The sequence below is a fragment of the Haliotis cracherodii genome, unplaced genomic scaffold (assembly GCF_022045235.1).
Source record: "Haliotis cracherodii isolate W230 unplaced genomic scaffold, xgHalCrac1.p SCAF_9, whole genome shotgun sequence".
Lineage (NCBI taxonomy): Eukaryota > Metazoa > Mollusca > Gastropoda > Lepetellida > Haliotidae > Haliotis > Haliotis cracherodii.
In genome coordinates, this window is record NW_027266343.1 from 48,593,207 (window position 1) to 48,613,191 (window position 19,985).

At 38.2% G+C, this 19,985-nt stretch overlaps 1 protein-coding gene across 1 annotated transcript; it reads left to right on the top strand.

Annotated features, from left to right (window-relative positions):
- Positions 1 to 5,360: 5,360 nt before the first annotated feature.
- LOC139452953 (uncharacterized) lies at positions 5,361 to 19,740 on the top strand. Its single transcript, XM_071234575.1, has 8 exons — positions 5,361 to 5,451; positions 7,672 to 7,845; positions 10,111 to 10,293; positions 12,786 to 12,941; positions 14,132 to 14,487; positions 16,260 to 16,353; positions 17,767 to 17,849; positions 19,612 to 19,740. The coding sequence occupies exons 1-8, from the start codon at positions 5,361 to 5,363 to the stop codon at positions 19,657 to 19,659; spliced, it is 1,185 nt and encodes a 394-aa protein (XP_071090676.1). The 3' UTR covers positions 19,660 to 19,740.
- Positions 19,741 to 19,985: the final 245 nt, after the last annotated feature.

Sequence of the window (19,985 nt, forward strand, 5' to 3'; positions counted from 1 at the left end):
CAATATCTGTAAACTAGACATTATAAAGCATATCCGTAAACTAGACGCTATAACCATATCTGTAAACTAGACACTATAGACCATATCTGTAAAGTAGATGCAATAAACCATATCGGTAAACTAGACGCTATAAACCATATCCGTAAACTAGACGCTATAAACCATATCCGTAAACTAGACACTATAGACCATGTCCGTTAACAAGACTCTATAAACCATATCTGTAAACTAGACGCTATAAACCCTATCCGTAAGCTAGACGCTATAAACCATATCCTTTAACTAGACACTATAAACCATATCCGTAAATTAGACGCTATAAACCATATCCGTAAACTAAACACTATAAACCATATCCGTAAATTAGACGCTATAAACCATATCCGTAAACTAGACACTATAGACCATGTTCGTAAAACACACACTTGAAACCATATCCGCGCAGCACACACTTAAAACGAAAGTTTTCGAAAAAACACACCTGCCTGAAGGTTTATAATTTAAACATGTGCACATACTTCATTTGATTGAAGGGGGTTATGCAGATTGATTGACGGAAAAAAATTGTCACGAACATTCGTGGATATTACATACTTGTACACGTCAGTTGCTCACTCCAAACACCACTTGTGCCCACCCAAATATGAATTATTTTTAAAAATAATATAATATCTAAGAGTTATCCTGTCCGGGTATTCATGTTAAACTGCGGCATTGTTACTCTGTGGGCTAGCACTATAAATCGGCATCAGTGTGCACTAGTACAAGCAGGCACACAAACACACACGTGCATGCACGTCGCTATATAAGTGCAATAATCTTCAACGCGACGTTAAGCCCCATTTCACCTCATCTCACCTCATAAATGTGAAGTTTAATCTGAAGCACATGTGTTGCTATATCGTTAATAAAATTAAGACATAACCCATTTTATTGGTATTAACCTTAAATTCATTTTAAAATGCTAACAAAATGCTAATTTAAAAAAAAATTGGTCATTCCTTGCGTTGGCGTCAGCTCGACATTGACGTAATACGTGACGAAAGGATTAGGTTTCTTCACGATTGTGTCACGGGAGAACACTGAAGCTAAATGAGAATTTATTCCTTTCAGCATAATTGTTTTTTTTTCTAATAAAAATAGGGGGCATGGGTGGCCCAGCCGTCTAAGGCGCCGCGATTCGCTGTGCAGAGTTGCCTCCATTGCCAGTGCTCGTGGGTTTCCTCTCACATTAAGCTGACACGCCGTGATATGACTGGAATACTGTTAAAAGCGGCGTTAAACCAAACTCATTCACTCTAATAAAAATACATTTGTTTCAGAAAACGTTTAGGATATATATTTCATTTGGCATCTTGTGAAGTCATCGACATGTTAATGTATAATCTTTCCTTTTCGGCTTTAAAGATTGGCAGGAAACAGCATATTGCAGTGGATAAAGACCGTGCCACTTAATTGTTCAATCAAGTGATGTTCCTTCACATCTCTTTGCACTGTCACACCTCCTTGTACCCCGGGGCGCGCACCTGTCAACAAGCCACTGCGTATACCAGGACATGACCTACACATGGGTTGATGTAATATGTCATTACATGCGTCACACCTAATGTCTCACATGCATGGCATCTCGCACAGGACTACACGAGGACAGGCCAATCATTCACGTTTACAAATCTCAGACTTATTTTTAATTCTCGACATATCTATCAATGCAAATGCCCCCAAATCGAAGCGTTATTTTAGTGTAAATTCATTATTTGGAAAAACGAATGTGTTTGTGAACCATGAGTAGTACTTGTAAATCACGGACTTCCTTGTAATATGATGAAAGAAAATACCACGTGGCATGTGCAATCACACAGTAAACACCTAGCACCAGGCATGACGTGGAGACCAGTAAAGTGACGCTATAAACCATATCGGTAGAGTACACACTATAAACCATAACAAAGTACGCACTATAAACCATATCATTAAAGTACGAACAATAAACCATATCGGTAGAGAACACACTATAAACCATATCATTAAAGTACGCACTATAAACCATATCATTAAAGTACGAACAATAAACCATATCGCTAAAGTACGCACAATAAACCATATCATTAAAGTACGCACAATAAACCATATCATTAAAGTACAAACTATAACCATATCAATAAACTACGCATTATAAACCATATCATTAAAGTACGCACAACAAACCATATCGGTAAAGTACGCACTAAAAACCATATCGGTAAAGTAGGCACTATAAACCATATCGGAAAAGTACATACTATGAACAATATCATTAAAGTACGAACAATAAACCATATCATTAAAGTACGCACTATAAACCATATCAATAAAGTACTCACTATAAACCATATCATTAAAGTACAAACTATAAACCATATCGGAAGAGTACGCACAATAAACCATATCGGTAAAGTACGCACTATAAACCATATTATTAAAGTACGCACTAAAAACCACATCGGCAAAGTACGCACTGTAAACCATATCGGAAGAGTACAAACTATGAACCATATCATTAAAGTACGCACTATAAACCATATCATTAAAGTACAATCTATAACCATATCAACAAAGTACGCACTTTAAACCATATCATTAAAGTACGCACTATAAACCATATCGGAAGATTACGCACAATAAACCATATTGGTAAAGTACGCACTGTGAACCATATTATTAAAGTACGCACTAAACACCATATCGGTAAAGTAGGCACTATAAACCATATCGGAAAAGTACCCACAATAAACCATACTGGTAAAGTACGCACTGTGAACCATATTATTAAAGTACGCACTAAAAACCATATCGGTAAATTAGGCACTATAAACCATATCGGAAAAATACCCACAATAAACCATATGGGTATAGTACGCACCATAAACCATATCGGTTAAGTACGCACTATAAACCATATCATTAAAGGACGCACTATAAACAATTTTTGTGATGGTCACACTGTAAACAACGCCTGTAAAATATAAACGTTAAGCAATTATCGCACGCGTACACTGGACAATATAACTGTACGTACTGTAAACCAGACAGTCAGACAGACGGTTTATTCAGTATGTAAGGCCATAGTACAGTTCAGTTTCAACACGTACATGACAAATCAGCGTGACACAGCATAATATATATCCAGCTTAGCCGAAATACATGTATCGTCTTCATTGTTGGAATTCAACAAATTGATCATTAATTGATTGTCTTTGTGTCTAATATCTAAATTAGATAGAAATTTTGATCTCAACGTTTTATATTTTTCACATGTAAAAAGAACATGAAACTTGTCTCCGATCTGCTGGTTGTTACAGTTCGCACATATACAATTTACAAAATCACTATTCTTGGTTCCACATTGATTGACATGAAAGTTATCGAGCGATATTCCAAATTATCAAATGGCTCCCAACAGAGATTTATCTTGTAATAAAGTTGAATATTCTTCTGGTTGTAACAATGATTTGATACTAGCATACTGCTTGAAAGAAAGTGTGAAGAGGAAACCTGTTGGTGCCTGTTTTTTTCTAAAATATAATAATCTGATAATCTTTGTTGAACGCATTTAAAAATAGTTTTTCATTACCGGTGCCTTGTGAGATCCATCCAAAGGTAAATCCAGTATTATATAATATCTTACACCAGACACCCAATTCGTTTTCCCTTCATCATCCAATTGCTTCAGTATTTGGTAAGATTGAAAGGTACCTATGACCTTCCATTTGTAATAATTTTATTAACATGCAGCTGGCTATGAAGAAGTCCTGCCCTATTTGAAGCGTATTTACCAATGCATAAACATCGCTTAAAATACAAAGAATTAACTTTTTCAATGGATTTAGAAGAGTAAATGCCCCATATGTCCGAGCCGTACAACAAAATAGGTACAATTGTACAATCATATATGGTTGGTTGGTTGCTTGCTTTACGCCACGCTGAGCCATATTCCAGCGATATGACGGCGGTCTGTAAATAATTGAGTCTGGACCAGACAATCCAGTGATTGACATCATGAGCATCAGTCCATGCAATTGGGATCGATGACATGCTTCAACCAAGTCAACGAACCTGACCACCCGATCCCGTTAGTCGTCCGTTAGTCGTATAGTTAAAACACCCACCCTACAGTCCAGACTTAGCCCACAGTGACTATTTCCTGTTCCGGCAAATGGAATCTGCCCTTCGTGGAAGACGCTTCCAGGATGACGGGGACATAAAGGCTGCCACAGAGGCGTGGTTAGAGGGCCAATCTGCGGATTTCTATAAAAGTGGTATTAAAAGCTTCAAGGACAAATAGAATACGTGTATTGAGGTGAACAGAGATTATATTGAAAAATGAAAGCGCAAAAGATATTCTGCGGCTTGGTCTTATGTTGCAAAACATATTGAGAGGTATATGCACAGTAGATTATAATAATGAAAATATGTGGTACAAGTAAAAAAAGGAATTACATCGGACATCAGTTTTGCCCGTGATGCGTCAAATTTGGAAATGTTCTCCACATGTCTACCATAAAACCTTTTTAAAGCTTTACTGAGGCCTTGAATGTTGTAACCTTGATCGAACAACATCTGGGCAAGACTCGTATGACGCTCTTTGAAATCTTGGTTGAACATGCTCGGTTGTATATCAAAAGTTGTGAAATGTAAACGACAAAGGCTGGAGCTGCTGGAATATTGCTCGACATCTTTCATAGATCCAAATATGAAACAGATGAGGCGGTGTCACTGGTCACCCATATTTCTAGGTCAGGTGGGTAAATCAGTGGAAGGGAATTTGCAATTTGATTGTTATTGAACGATATCAGATCATCGATATTAATTGAAGCTTAAGTTAAACTTCTTGGCCAAATTACCTTGTTGCCACGTTTGTACATATTCATAATTCATAAGCACATCAGTATATATCGCCAAAAGGCATTCGACAATCCGTTTCTGCCTTCAGATCACATGATGTGACGTCACCGTATGTCATCGGAGTCAGATCGAATTATAATCACCCTGACAAACTATATTTTTTGTTGTATATATATAGTCTACTGTCAGTCGTCAGTTTATTGCATGGTGATCAATTAGAGACAGCTGCAGTTCTTGTCGTTGCAATACCTCCTTGTGATAATCTCTACAGAACTGGGAATCAATCACTGACGAATCAAGACGATCATTGTCAAGTTCTTAAGTGCAACGGTTCCGACATATGATTTATAGCATACAGAATTAACTTTGATGCCAAGTGTGTGTTTAACTTTGTTAGGTGATTGATATAGTGCAGCTCACGGTGTTGGAGTTTCAGGTGAACACCTCGCCCAGATACGCACAGCGTCCCTCCGAACATGGCGCAAGCCAGCTTCATGGTTCTTGTTGCGACATCAGTCCTTCTTGGACTTGTCCACTCGCATGGTCCGAAAGCATCATTTGTGAAAAGTAAGTTCTTAAACAATACTGATTAATTACTGGTTCCTATGATGAAAGGGTCATTGCAACGTTTAAATGATTCTTTATTCTGAACAATTTCTCATGCCTTTACTGTACTTATTTGTAAGCTTCTAGGATTTTTAATGTTCTTGAAACATGGAGCATAAAAAGCCTTTTAATGATCAACTCAATAGGCCAAATTTGAAAATGGTGTTTTTTCACGATTTAAAATGAGTAACATTCTGGACAAAGTCCATGAATCGAGATAATTTCTTGATCCTATGTTTTCATTCTTATCCATGCTCAAATTGTAAAAAAAATGCATTTCTTACACATTCTAACTTTACCTATGCTTTGGTTTTGTTGTTTGGCCAATGACGCTTCTGAAAACATTCACTATTTGTTAAAATAGTGGGTCAAAGTCTGACTTTCAAAAAACATTTGTGTTTTAACGTTTGTTTACATCAAAGATTCATCGGTTTTCAGTACGTACGTAAGATATGAGAAGAAAAGAAACAAAAGAATTAAAACAGATTAAAATACATATAAAACGGACGCTGATATGATGAACTGGCGTGACGTGTGTACGTGTATGCGAATGCGTCCACTTGTATTACAAACAGGATATTTCATATAGCTGTATTGTAATGTGACGTGTGCTGTCTCCGGTAGATGGAAATATTAAGATCCAAAGCAAATCGTCTGAAAGAATTATCATAGATTACGGGAAGGCGCTCGTGTACGTGTATAACAAATACTGAAATAGATACGGGTAGCTTTTAGGAATTTGTTAACAGTGTTGACAACACCAGCAGCATATAACTCTGTTTAATCCCATTTTGATTAAAAAAGAACTACCTAAATACACACGGATGGAGAAAGCATATTAACAAGACAATATGTTTTGTTGCATATGTCATATTTTAAAGTTTGACAATCTTGTCACCCCAGTGTACGAACCAAGGGCTTTAGGTTTGCTCGTTTGAGTATGATGAATAATGATAGATTGGTGTAAGGCTTGTGCATTTCCTTTTGACTGACTGAATCTTCGGTCTTTTCGCATTTTTTTATCTTAAGATGAGGCGAAAAGATGAATCATATACTTGTAGTTTTAATACTTTTTTTTTATAATCTTCAACCTGTGATAAATTATAACGACCAAATGAACGTTATCATATATTAAAGGTAAGTCACGTCAATTCAATATTTCGACATTACCTATATTCGTTTTTCAGTTTACCTTTCAGCTAAAGCTCGTGGACAGAATTATATTGATGTACAATTATGTCGTGGAGCGTTTATCAAGGTGAGGTGAAGTAAAATGGGGTTTAACGTCGCGTTCAAGATTATTGCACTTACATAGCGACGTGCATGCACGTGTGTGTGTGGCTGCTTGTACTAGTCCGGACTGATGCCGCACTTATAGTGCTAGCCCACTGAGACACCATGCCGCAGTTTAACATGAATACCGACTCCCACCGACCAGTCCTCGTTTTAGACCCTTAATGCCGAGCGCCAGACAGGGTAACAAGTACCATCTTTTTACGTCCTTTGGTTTGACGCGGCCGGGGGTTCTAACCTTGGACCTTCCGCTCTCCGGGTGGACGTTCTATATATATACATCAAGGGGGCGGAAGGGTAGCTCAGTGGTTAAAGCGTTCGCCCGTAACGCAAAAAGCACAGGTTCGTAGTCAACATGGATACATTGCATGGAGCCCATTTCTGGTTTCTGATATATTGCTTAAATCGGCATCAAATTCAGTTCATCTACTCAGTTGGTCAACAAAAGAACATGTCAACCCTGTGGGTGTATCTAACCACAGACTACAGGTGATGTCAAGAATTATCCCCCTATTACAGACTTCTTTCCGAGATTGTATTCTGGAACCTATGTATGAAGAAACTGTGTATATTTATCTATTCTGCATTTACCCGTGCCAGTAAGACAAAGAACATTGATCAAGATGTTCAAGAGTTCAGATGGTTCGAAGGTCTGTTCATCTGCTAATTAGAGTGACCTTTTTAATATGTCTACTGTTACTGCATCTTAGTCTACGTTGACCTGTTCATTCCATCTATACTGTACAACGTTATGGGTTGAAATCAGTTGATCTGCCTCAGAAAATCTTCCATGATTATTTCTAAACAAATGTGTCCATGGTGTTTCAATATTTTTTATTGCGCATTTTCTTGTTTTTTGTGTCAGCTCTCGGTGTGTATCGGTTGTAGGATACTGTGACAAATGCCTGCTGGAGACGGGACAAGGCTACTACAGAGTGCCCGGATATTGCAACGTCTTCGCCCATTGCGCAGCCAAAAGCCAGGAGTTGCAGACGTGCGCAGCGGGGACCTTTTTTGATGACAAGAAGTGTCGTCATGCGGTGGACGTTGATTGTAAAGACGGTAGGGTCTGATGAATGTTACGCTATTTCAATACTTCTGAATCACACTTATTCTTTCAAGGGGTGTGAGGTTTCTGGGTAGCGGCCCGATGGGATGGGCATATGGTTGATGTCACTATCGCACCCATTGGCTTGTCACGCCCAACATTCGGGTTTGATGCCCCACGCGGATACAACGCGTGTACCCATTCTTGGTGTCTGCAGCGATGATAATGCTGGAATAATTTCCCCTTTTGTTTGGTCAAGTTTTTTTATCAACGGTTCGTTCACCTGAATGTATACGAGGGGAGGCCCTCTTTCAACAGTTGCTCACACTGTCAATCACTGGGTTGTCTGGTTGAGACTCAATTTTTTTGCAGGCTGCCGTCATATAACTTGAATTTTGCTTGCATCTAACAACAAACATATAATGTCAATCTGCTGCTTATGATCTTTTCACGAAATAACTGAGACCAATCAGCGGAGTAGCGGCGCTGGCAGCGTGCCGTGGCATTCCACCGTCCACATACACCGTGAACAATCCCTTGCTATGATAACACATTGTTGTTTTATCATGTATATTTAAATATTTCAAAATTTAAGAAAAACAAAAAACTGTCACAATATTATATTTATAATTAAGAGCATGTGGAACAATTAATTACTAACGAATAAACATTTTGAGTTTGGCTTCATTTAGAATGGACTGTGCATTTTTATAGCTTGCACATCGCTTCCTTGATTCATACCATTATGAACCGAACACTCTTAATAACAAAAACCACGTGGTTTCAGCAATAATTGAATGACAAACAATCATATAAATATAAACAGATACACATGAGAAGATCTATCAACGTTCCTGGCGTAGGAAAACATTTTGTGTCGTGACATGTGCCCGGTGACTTGTAAAATTAGTAACTTTAACTGGCACGCCTAAAAGTGTCAGTAGCCACTCAACGCAAATTAGTATAAAAAGAACTAAGAACCGTGAAAAAATAAAACTCATTATTAACATTAGCAAGTTACTCCACGGACTTTGGTATAATACAAAGGAAGACAATTCCTGACGGGTGCATGCTCTTCGATTAGCTGCCCCTGGGTTATCAAGGATCATTGCTGTAGGTTGCAGATACCTTCCCACTTTGAATCTTAAAGGTCCGTTTTTTACACTAATTTCCACAGAAATTTGTATTTAGGCTATGGGCTCGATAGCTGTGGATCGCTATCTAGAGTAACAATATTTCTGATATGAAATCGATGATACTTTCTTCGTGTTTTGGAAGTAGATGGCGATTGTAGCCGAAGCTGAATATCGCCATATCATGGATTTACAGTAATTGTAGCGATTAGATCTTTTTGTGCAAATGGACCCAGGTAGAAGGCGGCAGAGGAATCCTTCAAGTTGCACTGGGAAACCCCGACATTCTATTGTGGAGAAAGTAGTCCGGCTCGGCGGTCGTGGCTTATTGTTTTATATTCATTGCGAAATTGAGCCATTGTAAGACCCACCAATCACCATGTTCTTGTCAATGTAAGACCCTTGTAAGACCCGTCAATCACCATGTTCTGTTTGATGTTAGACCCTTGTACGACCCAGCAATCACCATGTTCTGTTTGATGTTAGACCCTTGTACCACCCAGCAATCACCCTGTTCTGTTTGATGTTAGACCCTTGTACGACCCAGCAATCACCATGTTCTGTTTGATGTTAGACCCTTGCGCGACCCAGCAATCACCCTGTTCTGTTTGATGTTAGACCCTTGTACGACCCAGCAATCACCATGTTCTGTTTGATGTTAGACCCTTGCGCGACCCAGCAATCACCATGTTCTGTTTGATGTTAGACCCTTGTACCACCCAGCAATCACCATGTTCTGTTTGATGTTAGACCCTTGTACGACCCAGCAATCACCATGTTCTGTTTGATGTTAGACCCTTGCGCGACCCAGCAATCACCATGTTCCGTTTGATGTTAGACCCTTGTACCACCCAGCAATCACCATGTTCTGTTTGATGTTAGACCCTTGCGCGACCCAGCAATCACCATGTTCTGTTTGATGTTAGACCCTTGTACCACCCAGCAATCACCATGTTCTGTTTGATGTTAGACCCTTGTACCACCCAGCAATCACCATGTTCTGTTTGATGTTAGACCCTTGTAAGACCCACCAATCACTATGCTCTGTTTGATGTTAGACCCTTGTACGACCCACTAATCACTATGTTCTGTTTGATACGTGACCCTTAGAAGACTAACAAATCACCATGTTCTGTTTGATGTTAGATCCCTGCAAGGAGCATCCTCCTGGCTACACTTACTCCGACGGCGCCTACTGCTACGGCTACTACGTATGTCAGAAACGACGATCCGTTTACCATCGCTGTCGCCGAGGCTTTTCTTTCAACGGTAAACGTTGCATTCAGGATGGTGCCTGTAAACAATATTCTTGGAAACATCAGGGCGTTGGTGAGTATTTAATTTTCATACCAAGATTACAGAGAGCGTCATACGACTCTTGCTTGTTTGATCAAGGTTACAACATATAAGGCCTCAGTAAAGCTTTTAAAAGGTTTTATGGAAGACATGGGGATGACATTTCCAAATTTGACGCATCAGGGACAAAAATAATGTCCGATGCAGTTCCCTATTTTGACTTGTACTATATTTTCCCGTGTTTCTTCAGGTGAATAATTTACTTGCTTTTGCATGTGTTTGTGACGGGTGCCACCGGTGGGGCAGGATACGCTCTCCTTTTCGCGAACACCTGGTATCATTACTATTTTTTAGTGATTCATAAATACATGCTCATGATATAGTTGAAATCGTACAGTCGACTCTTTGGAAAGGCTTTTATTTATATTCATAAATTCTTTTACTTCGTTTACGGACCATATTATTGGTGATCGAAATTAATAACAAAATTATGACTTTATGTAAAGTCATCATTTGAAAAAAATTATCGCTTGAGTGAAGTAAATAACACAACGCGCTGATTAACAACGGTTACGTTAAAGATTCAAGATTTTCCCGAATACTGAGAAGTCAACTGTGATAACATCATTCGATATTTTGTCTGATCTGGCAGTTTCTGGAATGCAGTCAGCAAAGCGAAGCCATAGTATACTCACCGACTACAAATAACCCCGATTGTAGATCCCGAAAGGCTAAATGCACATTTGATAAACAAGGTTCTAAAAATGCTATGAAATTAATCTTACGAAATGTTATTGATTGAATATTATGAAGTGTCCACTGTTAGCAATGAGTCAATGCTGCAATTACGTGTATCGGGAATTGTTTTTTCCAAGATGGCGGACGTTTCCAAGAGAAAACGTATATAACGAACAACGTATATAACGAACTGATTTCCCCGGTCACTTGTAGTTAGTTATATCCATGATCTGCTGTAGTAAATAATGTCGATCGAACGACCAGCTGTTATCCCCTCGTTTGCTGTACACAATAAGGCCACTCCTGTTTCACGTCCTCATGATATGATGGCTGGTTATTGATGTGTAAACGGTAATCAACACTGTGATAAAAAACACAGTTCGGGATTTGTGAATACAAATAAAGGGCACGGTTTTCTGATGCAAACAAACCCGCGATGGAGCAAAGAATGTACGTACACACAATTGCATTCAATATATGTTTTGTATAGTTATATCACATAGCTCGATATTCAACTGTAAGATCAATGCCCAGGATCAATGTGAAGGGGCGGTCGGGTAGCCTAGTGGTTAAAACGTTCGCTCGTCACGCCGAAGACCCAGGTTCGATTCCCGACATGGGTACAATGTGTGAAGCCCATTTCTGGTGTCCCCCGCCGTGATATTGCCGGAATATTGCTAAAAGCGGCGTAAAACCAAACTCACTCACTCACTCACATGTGAAGATCCAGGTGGGGAATAGGTGTTCAGCAACCCCTGCTTGTCGTAAGCGGCGACTAATATAACGGGATCGGGTGGTCAGGCTCGCGGACTTGGTCCATTCATGACACCGTATCCCGATAGCGTAGATCGATGCTCATGATGTAAATCACTGGATTGTCTGGTCCAGACTCGATTATTCACAGACCGCCGTCATATAGTGGAATATTGCTGAGTGCGGCGTTAACAAACATCTTGCTAGTCAGTCGCTGTTACAGTTGTACAATTTAGCGTAATTTTGAGTTTTTATCAGAAACATACATTTGGCAACAATGAAAACACCTATCTTTTCTGGATGCATTTCAAGTTAACTGCGTGGCACCAATGTTAACAAGAAAGTATTAAACCAATAAACAGTGTTTATCTATATAATTTATAAGCAAATGATTAAAAAGATTACTACTGAATATAATATTTGAACGAAATATTATGTCGGAGAAATGGTACAGAAGGCAATACTGGTACTAATTTCACTATAAGACTGAAGTAACGTGTATAACATTTCGCCAGAATTGGTGGCCGGTGATTATCTCCGTTGGAAGAGATGTACGGAGCCTCGCAACATAAATTCAATTCCGACTATCGGAGAAACATTTACAGTCGCATGTGATGTCATAGACCATCGGAGAATCATTTACAGTCGCTTGTGATGTCATAGACCATCGGAGAATCATTTACAGTCGCTTGTGATGTCATAGACCATCGGAGAAACATTTACAGTCGCTTGTGATGTCATAGACCATCGGAGAATCATTTTCAGTCGCTTATGATGTCATGGACCCTCGTACATATCAGACAGCTCATGCATGAACTGGTTCTTAATTTTTACCTGGATCAGACAGTCCAGTGATTGATGTTGTACAAGGATCCACGCCTTCGGAATACCACGATACTCCAGTAGTAGTAGTAGTAGTAGTAGTAGTAGTAGTAGTAGTAGTAGTAGAAGCAGTGGTAGTAGTAGTAGTAACATGACTGTTATCATCATCACAATCATCATCATCATCTACATGCGTTGGTGTTCATGTCCAGGTTGCCCCGCGCACGTCAACCCGTGCCCCGGGGATCCCACAAAGTACTACATCGAGGGGGCGGGCGGGGTGCTGTACAAGATGCCCTGTCCTCCGGGCCTGCAGTTCAACCCCAAAAAGTGCGTGTGTGACTGGGGCTTTCACCCTCCAAAATACAGTGAGTATCTTATTTAACTAGTCTGGCTAAAATGTGTGTTCATATTCACAGCGATCAGCATTATCACAGAAATCTGGATTCTTGGTCAGATCCTCATTGTCGGGGAACGATGACAAAATGAATCCACCAGGTAACAACTCCCTCCCCTTATAGTTAAGTGATTGTCAGTTTAAACCTTCCCTGTATATTTTGTAAATGCTATACTTGTTTTCATGTGATTTTTTGGCAGCTGGCATGTTTTTATGTTCGGCTACGTAAACAACTCCATGGCTTCTACCAAGGACATGAAAGACTGATAAATCTCTTAGTGTTCACTAATCGCACTTGTCATGTGACAACTTCGAGAGAGAACAACGATTACCGTTATTTGTTCTGTATTTGTACTTGGCACCAGTAGAAACTGTGTGAATGATATGATCACATATGACATGGGACATATAAGGTGTGACTACGTCAAGTAACAGCGTTGAAGTGGATTAAAGCCGTATTGGCGGTACATATTTTGGATGTCATCTCAGAAGAGTTCGTGTCATGCTGTAGGGCGTCTGACAACAAACACACACGTAATTTATTTATGCAAATATTGTGCGGGTGCTACCTGTAGGAAAGGACATGTTTACCTTTTTCACGATAACCTGGTGTCCATTCATATAATTTTCACCGTCATTTTGACTTTTACGCCAAATGAAATCTGTTTCGGCGGATAATCAAGGTTATTCTCTGGCGTTGACGGTTTATGCATACAAATATGAAAGACAATTAACACATAACTGTGGTTGTAAGGCACTCATATAGTCTTTTGTTACCAAGTTTATAAGTTATTGTTGAAATACTCAATACACAATAACACGGAAAATCATATAACATGAGAACAATGATTGATGCACGTGCATATTCCGGCGTTCACGTTATAAATTTCACGCCCTTGATTGTTCCATTGTACTGGCCATACTTGTATATGATCCCACTTTTCGCGAACACCTGGTGTCATCACTGATTTTCAGTGGCCCATTCATATAATTTCCACAGCTATTTACCTTGTACGCCAATTTGAATCTGTTTCGGCAGAGAATCTAGGATGTGTTTCTCTGCATTGATTTCTGTTCAATTGCTAGACTTGCTATTTTATGAATACGTCAATACGACGTGGGACGTCAAAAACATAACTAAATTGTCGTCAATTATTGCAGGGTGTTCAGCACTATTCAACTTCATGTTCAGTGGAAACACACTTGACGAATACAACAAGGCGTCCCTGACAACATGCGGTCCAGTCACTCCCTATCATGAGAAGGCTCAGTTCGGGAAGGGAGGCTACGCTGTTATCTGGATGATGGACGGCCTTGACCTTGGCTCGATGTTTGCCTTGACCTTCCACTTTCAATATCTTGGCAAAGAGAAAGGAGAGGTTGCTCTCTTGGGGAACGATTTTAAGGACGATTTGTACTTCACTTTGAAGGTGACCCTTGACACCATCAGAGGAGAGATTATTGCGCGAATTGAGTGTAAAGATGGAAGAAAAGTGGCCCTTGTTGTTAAGGGCGTGGTGAGTATATATACGACCTGTAAGACAATGCTATATGCAAAGAATATTTTGAACATTTTTTTTGTATTATGTGCGAAACTAAGCTAGCATGTTATTGGTCCATCATTGTTATTTATAGTAGTGATGTAAAGTCCTAATCTGGCGATTTAAAACCATTCATCATCCAGATTTAAAGGGGCGGTCGAGGAGCCTAGTGGTTAAAGCGTTCGCTCGTCACGCCAAAGACCCGGGTTCGATTCTCCCCATGGGTACAATGTATGAAGCCCATTTCTGGTCGTGATATTGCTGGAATATTGCTAAAAGGGGCGTAAAACCATACTCCCTCACTCACTCACTCAGATTTAAATCCACCCATCCATCCAGTCTTTCATCCAACGTCTAAAAAATACTGTTATATGTAATACCGTTTTGTTTTGTTTGTTGTTTATCGTAAGAAGCGACTAACAGGATCGTTTGGACAGGCTTGTTGACTTGGTTGATACTTGTCATCATAGATCGATGTCCATGATGTCAATCACTGGATTGTCAAGTCCAGACTTAATTATTTACAAACCGCCGTCACATAGCTGGAATATTGTTGAGTGAGGCATTGAACAACAAACAACAAAGCGTTAATGATGGTCAACTGGATCTAAGTCAAGCGGTTCATCCGACAACTGGATATGAATATTTTTTATTTCAACTTTCGACTTAGGCAGCTGTAGGATTAACCGTATCGTGACCTTGACCTTCACTTCTGATTGGTGCTTACAGTTGGATATACATGTACTAACAGTTTAATGAACACCCAGTGTCAACACTGTTACCGTGATTCACGATTTTTCTTCTGGCCTGACTATAATATACCATAGTGTGACTACGATTATTATATATCATAGTGTGACTACTATTATAATATACCATAGTGTGACTACTATTATAATATACCATAGTGTGATTACTATTATAATATACCATAGTGTGACTACTATTATAATATACCATAGTGTGACTACGATTATAATATACCATAGTGTGACTACTATTATAATATACCATTGTGTGACTACTATTATAACATACCATAGTGTGACTACTATTATAATATACCATAGTGTGACTACTATTATAACATACCATAGTGTGACTACTATTATAATATACCATAGTGTGAGTACGATTATAAAATACCATAGTGTGACTACTATTATAATATACCATAAGAAATACGTTTCTTCTGCCGACGTCACTTCCTGTTGGTGCATTTTCTTCTATTTCTTTTGACTATATAATGTACAGTTTATAGACTTTCTCGTGACGTATTACGGGAATAAAGGCTATAACTATTATTTTAGTTTTGGCGTGCGTTGATAACGTAGGTTTCAGTAATCAGTTTGGTTTAACACCATTTGAACAGTATTTCAATATTACATGGCAATATTCTAACTCACATTATTATTAAAAAAATATATTTTACCCATTTTAATGAGTGAGGGTTTATATTGGTCTTTTAATAGATACTTATTGATTGAGCCATGACGTATCAATATCCCAACTGGAACTAAATGTATAGGAAATGCCAGTACAATACAGGTTTTGTAATCATACAGAATCCAACCATTGGTGTTACCTTTCAAAAGGGTCTTGTAAAGAACTTTGTACAGTGAGGCAGATAACTTGCTATATTTCATTTTAGTCTAGCCAGGAAATATATGGTTCAAGTCTTGGCTAGGGTATGTAAAGCTGCACTACCTACTCTCCATACTGTAACAACGTTGTGTATGTGTCTCCAGGCACCGAACGTGAAGCATCGGGTGTGGCTGTCCAAATACAAGAATGCCATACTCCTGAAGGTGGACAACCTACCCTCCGTCAGGGTGAGCCACGGTACGTAGCTACCAACACTGCAGCTGTATGTTACAGCAGCATGTGTATGTTACAGTAATGGGTATATGTTACAGTAATGAGTATATGTTACAGTTATGTGTATATGTCACAGTAATGTGTATGTTACAGTAAAGTATATATGTTACAGTAATGTGTATATGTTACGATAATGTGTATATGTTACAGTAATGTGTATATCTTACAGTTATGTGTATATGTTAAAGTAATTTATATGTTACAGTAATGTGTATATGTTACAGTAAAGTATATATGTTACAGAAATGTGTATATATGTTACAGTAATGTGTATATGTTACAGTAATGTATATATGTTACAGTAATGTATATATGTTACAGTAAAGTATATGTGTTACAGTAAAGTATATATGTTACAGTAATGTGTATATGTTACAATAATGTGTATATGTTACAGTAATGTGTATATGTTACAGTAATGAGTTTATGTTACAGTAATGTGTATATGTTACAGTAAAGTATATATGTAACAGTAATGTGTATATGTTACAGTAATGTGTATATGTTACAGTAATGTGTATATCTTACAGTTATGTGTATATGTTACAGTAATTTATATGTTACAGTAATGTGTATATGTTACAGTAAAGTATATATGTTACAGAAATGTATATATATATATCTATATCTATATATCTATATCTATATCTATATCTATATATATATATATACTACAGTAATCTATATTTGTTACAACATAATGTATATGTTACAGTGATGTGTTAATGTTACAGTAATGTGTACGTTACAGTTATGTATATATGTTACAGTAATGTCTATATGTTATAGTAATGTCTATATGTTTCAGTAAGTTGTATGTTACAGTCATGGGTATATGTTACAGTCGTGTGTATATGTTACAGTCATGGGTATATGTTACAGTCGTGTGTATATGTTACAGTAATGTATATTTGTTACAGTCATGTGTATGTGTTACAGTAATATGCATATGTTACAGTAATGTATATATGTTACAGTCATGGGTATATGTTACAGTAATCTGTATATGTTACAGTAATGTATATATGTTACATAATTGTTTATATTTATACAAATGTGAATATTTTATATAAATGTGTATATGTTAATGTACTTTATATTTTACAGTAATGTGTATATATTTCATATAAATGTATATATTACAGCAAAGTGTATATGTTACAGCAATGTGTATGTTTCAGTTATGTGTACATGTTACAGCAAAGTGTATATGTTACAGTAATGTGTCATGTTGCAGTAATGTGTATATATTACCAGTAAATGTTACCTATATTATGGATAACAATGCCTATATATTTCCTATGTACAGAACAAACTGTTACCTGGTAATATCACATATATTATGGATTACAATGTCTCTATATTTCCTATGTACAGCTCCTGGCATCAAGATCAAGCATTCACCTTTAATCATCGGCAAGACGCATGGCTGTAAAGGCTTCGTCGGCTTCATGGACAATGTAAGATCTCCCTACAGTAAATGTATTTTCTTGCATGTACACCATCGTCAGAAGTACCTATAAATGAAACATATATTTTCTAGCTTATACTTACACACCATCGTCAACAGGACCAGGACACACTAGTTACCACAAACAGGCATTAACACACCATAGTCACCACAAACAGGTATTAACACACCATAGTCACTACAAACAGGTATTAACACACCATAGTCACCACAAGCAGGCATTAACACACCATAGTCACTACAAACGGGTATTAACACACCATAGTCACTACAAACAGGTATTAACACACACTAGTCACTACAAACAGGCATTAACACACCATAGTCACCACAAGCAGGCATTAACACACCATAGTCACTACAAACAGGTATTAACACACCATAGTCACTACAAACAGGTATTAACACACACTAGTCACTACAAACAGGCATTAACACACCATAGTCACTACAAACAGGTATAAACACACACTAGTCACTACAAACAGGCATTAACACACACTAGTCACCACAAAGAGGTATTAACACACACTAGTCACCACAAAGAGGAATAAACACACACTAGTCACAACAAACAGGTATTGAAACACGCTAGTCACTACAAACAGTAATTAACCTTCACTAGTTACTACAAACAGGTATTAACACACACTAGTCACTACAAACAGGTATTAACACACACTAGTCACTACAAACAGGCAATAACACACACTAGTCACCACAAAGAGGTATAAACACACACTAGTCACAACAAAGATGTATTAAAACATACCAGTCACCACAAACAGGCATTGACACAAGCTAGTCACTACAAACAGTAATTAACACACACTAGTCACTACAAACAGGCAATAACACACACTAGTCAATACAAACAGGTATTCACAGTTTCACACACCCCACCCTTGGCACATCTTACGTGTACCGGCTACTGTGAAGACGTCATGTACTTTGGTCTGATGAATGATAATGATGAACACGTGGATGTAACAAAGTACATTCCGATTAGTGCTCTTTTTGGATTTGTCATAAAATTCTTTTTATTAGGCATTATTTTTTTTAACGTAACTGTTCGATTAGTTGCAGCGATACGCATCATAAATCGTAGCATTCATTGTCCTCGTAAATATTTGCCTGTCAATAATGATTGAGTTGTTGAGTGTTGTGAGTCTATATACACACTGTAAAAGTAGTTTAAACCGCCAATGAATGATCACCGCTGTAAATAGAGAGACAAACAGACAGGGCAATGTGGTCGCATTATAATATTATTTAAGTTTCTGAACGTTTCGATCGGCAACTTTTCAAACTGTCACAGGGACATAGGATTTCCTCAAACTGTTTGCGTGAAAATGTTTTTTAAACAATAAATTCCCTTTTATAAAAATATGCCCAGTTCAATCTTATGTACTATATTTAGAAAAAAATTTTTTTTAAGAGAACCCAGTTGAACTGGACATGCTTAACCTTTTCGCGAACACCTATAGTCATCACTGATTTTCATTGATCTATTCATATTTTTATGATCACTATTTTGCCATTTCCGTTCTAAATAATCTGTTTCGGCGTATATTCGATAGTGATAATTTTCGGGAGTTGACGTTTTTAACATGTATAAAGAGAGATATGTTTATAGTCGTGCCATTATTTTGTTCTGTTATTTACTTTCATCTTGTGTATTCGGGCCATCTACACATGCTTGTCGTAACGAGCTGTTCACTACTTATCACACTTAGCTATCTGTGTTGCAGATACGACTGACAAGATGTCCAGAACAGGTGGCCAAGCCTCACATGTAATGTACAAATGACGGTTAACCTCGGATATTGGAAACCCTTTCCACGACGCTAACAGCCCGGAACATCAAGCAGCGGCGGCGTTAAGAGTGTTTCTCCACCCAATGACATAACCTTTGTGCCACTTGTTCACTGCTGCCATAGGGAGCTTTGCTCATACTGTGGTAGTGGCTTATATTTTCAAGTACACCCCCTTTACAGTTTCAACAAATACACATATTTGTCTGGTATCGTCATTTTGTATTTGATCGAGGAGTCACTATAGCTCTGTGTCAGGTCACAACTAGCACTTCGTCCGGTCACAACCAACCCCGTGTCAGATCACAGCT

Coding starts and splice junctions, on each gene's coding strand:
- LOC139452953 (XM_071234575.1), top strand. CDS start 5,361: ATGGCGCAAGCCAGCTTCATGGTTCTTGTTGCGACATCAGTCCTTCTT. Junction 10,294..12,785: donor TTGGAAACATCAGGGCGTTG/GTGAGTATTTAA, acceptor GTTCATGTCCAG/GTTGCCCCGCGCACGTCAAC. Junction 14,488..16,259: donor CCCTTGTTGTTAAGGGCGTG/GTGAGTATATAT, acceptor ATGTGTCTCCAG/GCACCGAACGTGAAGCATCG.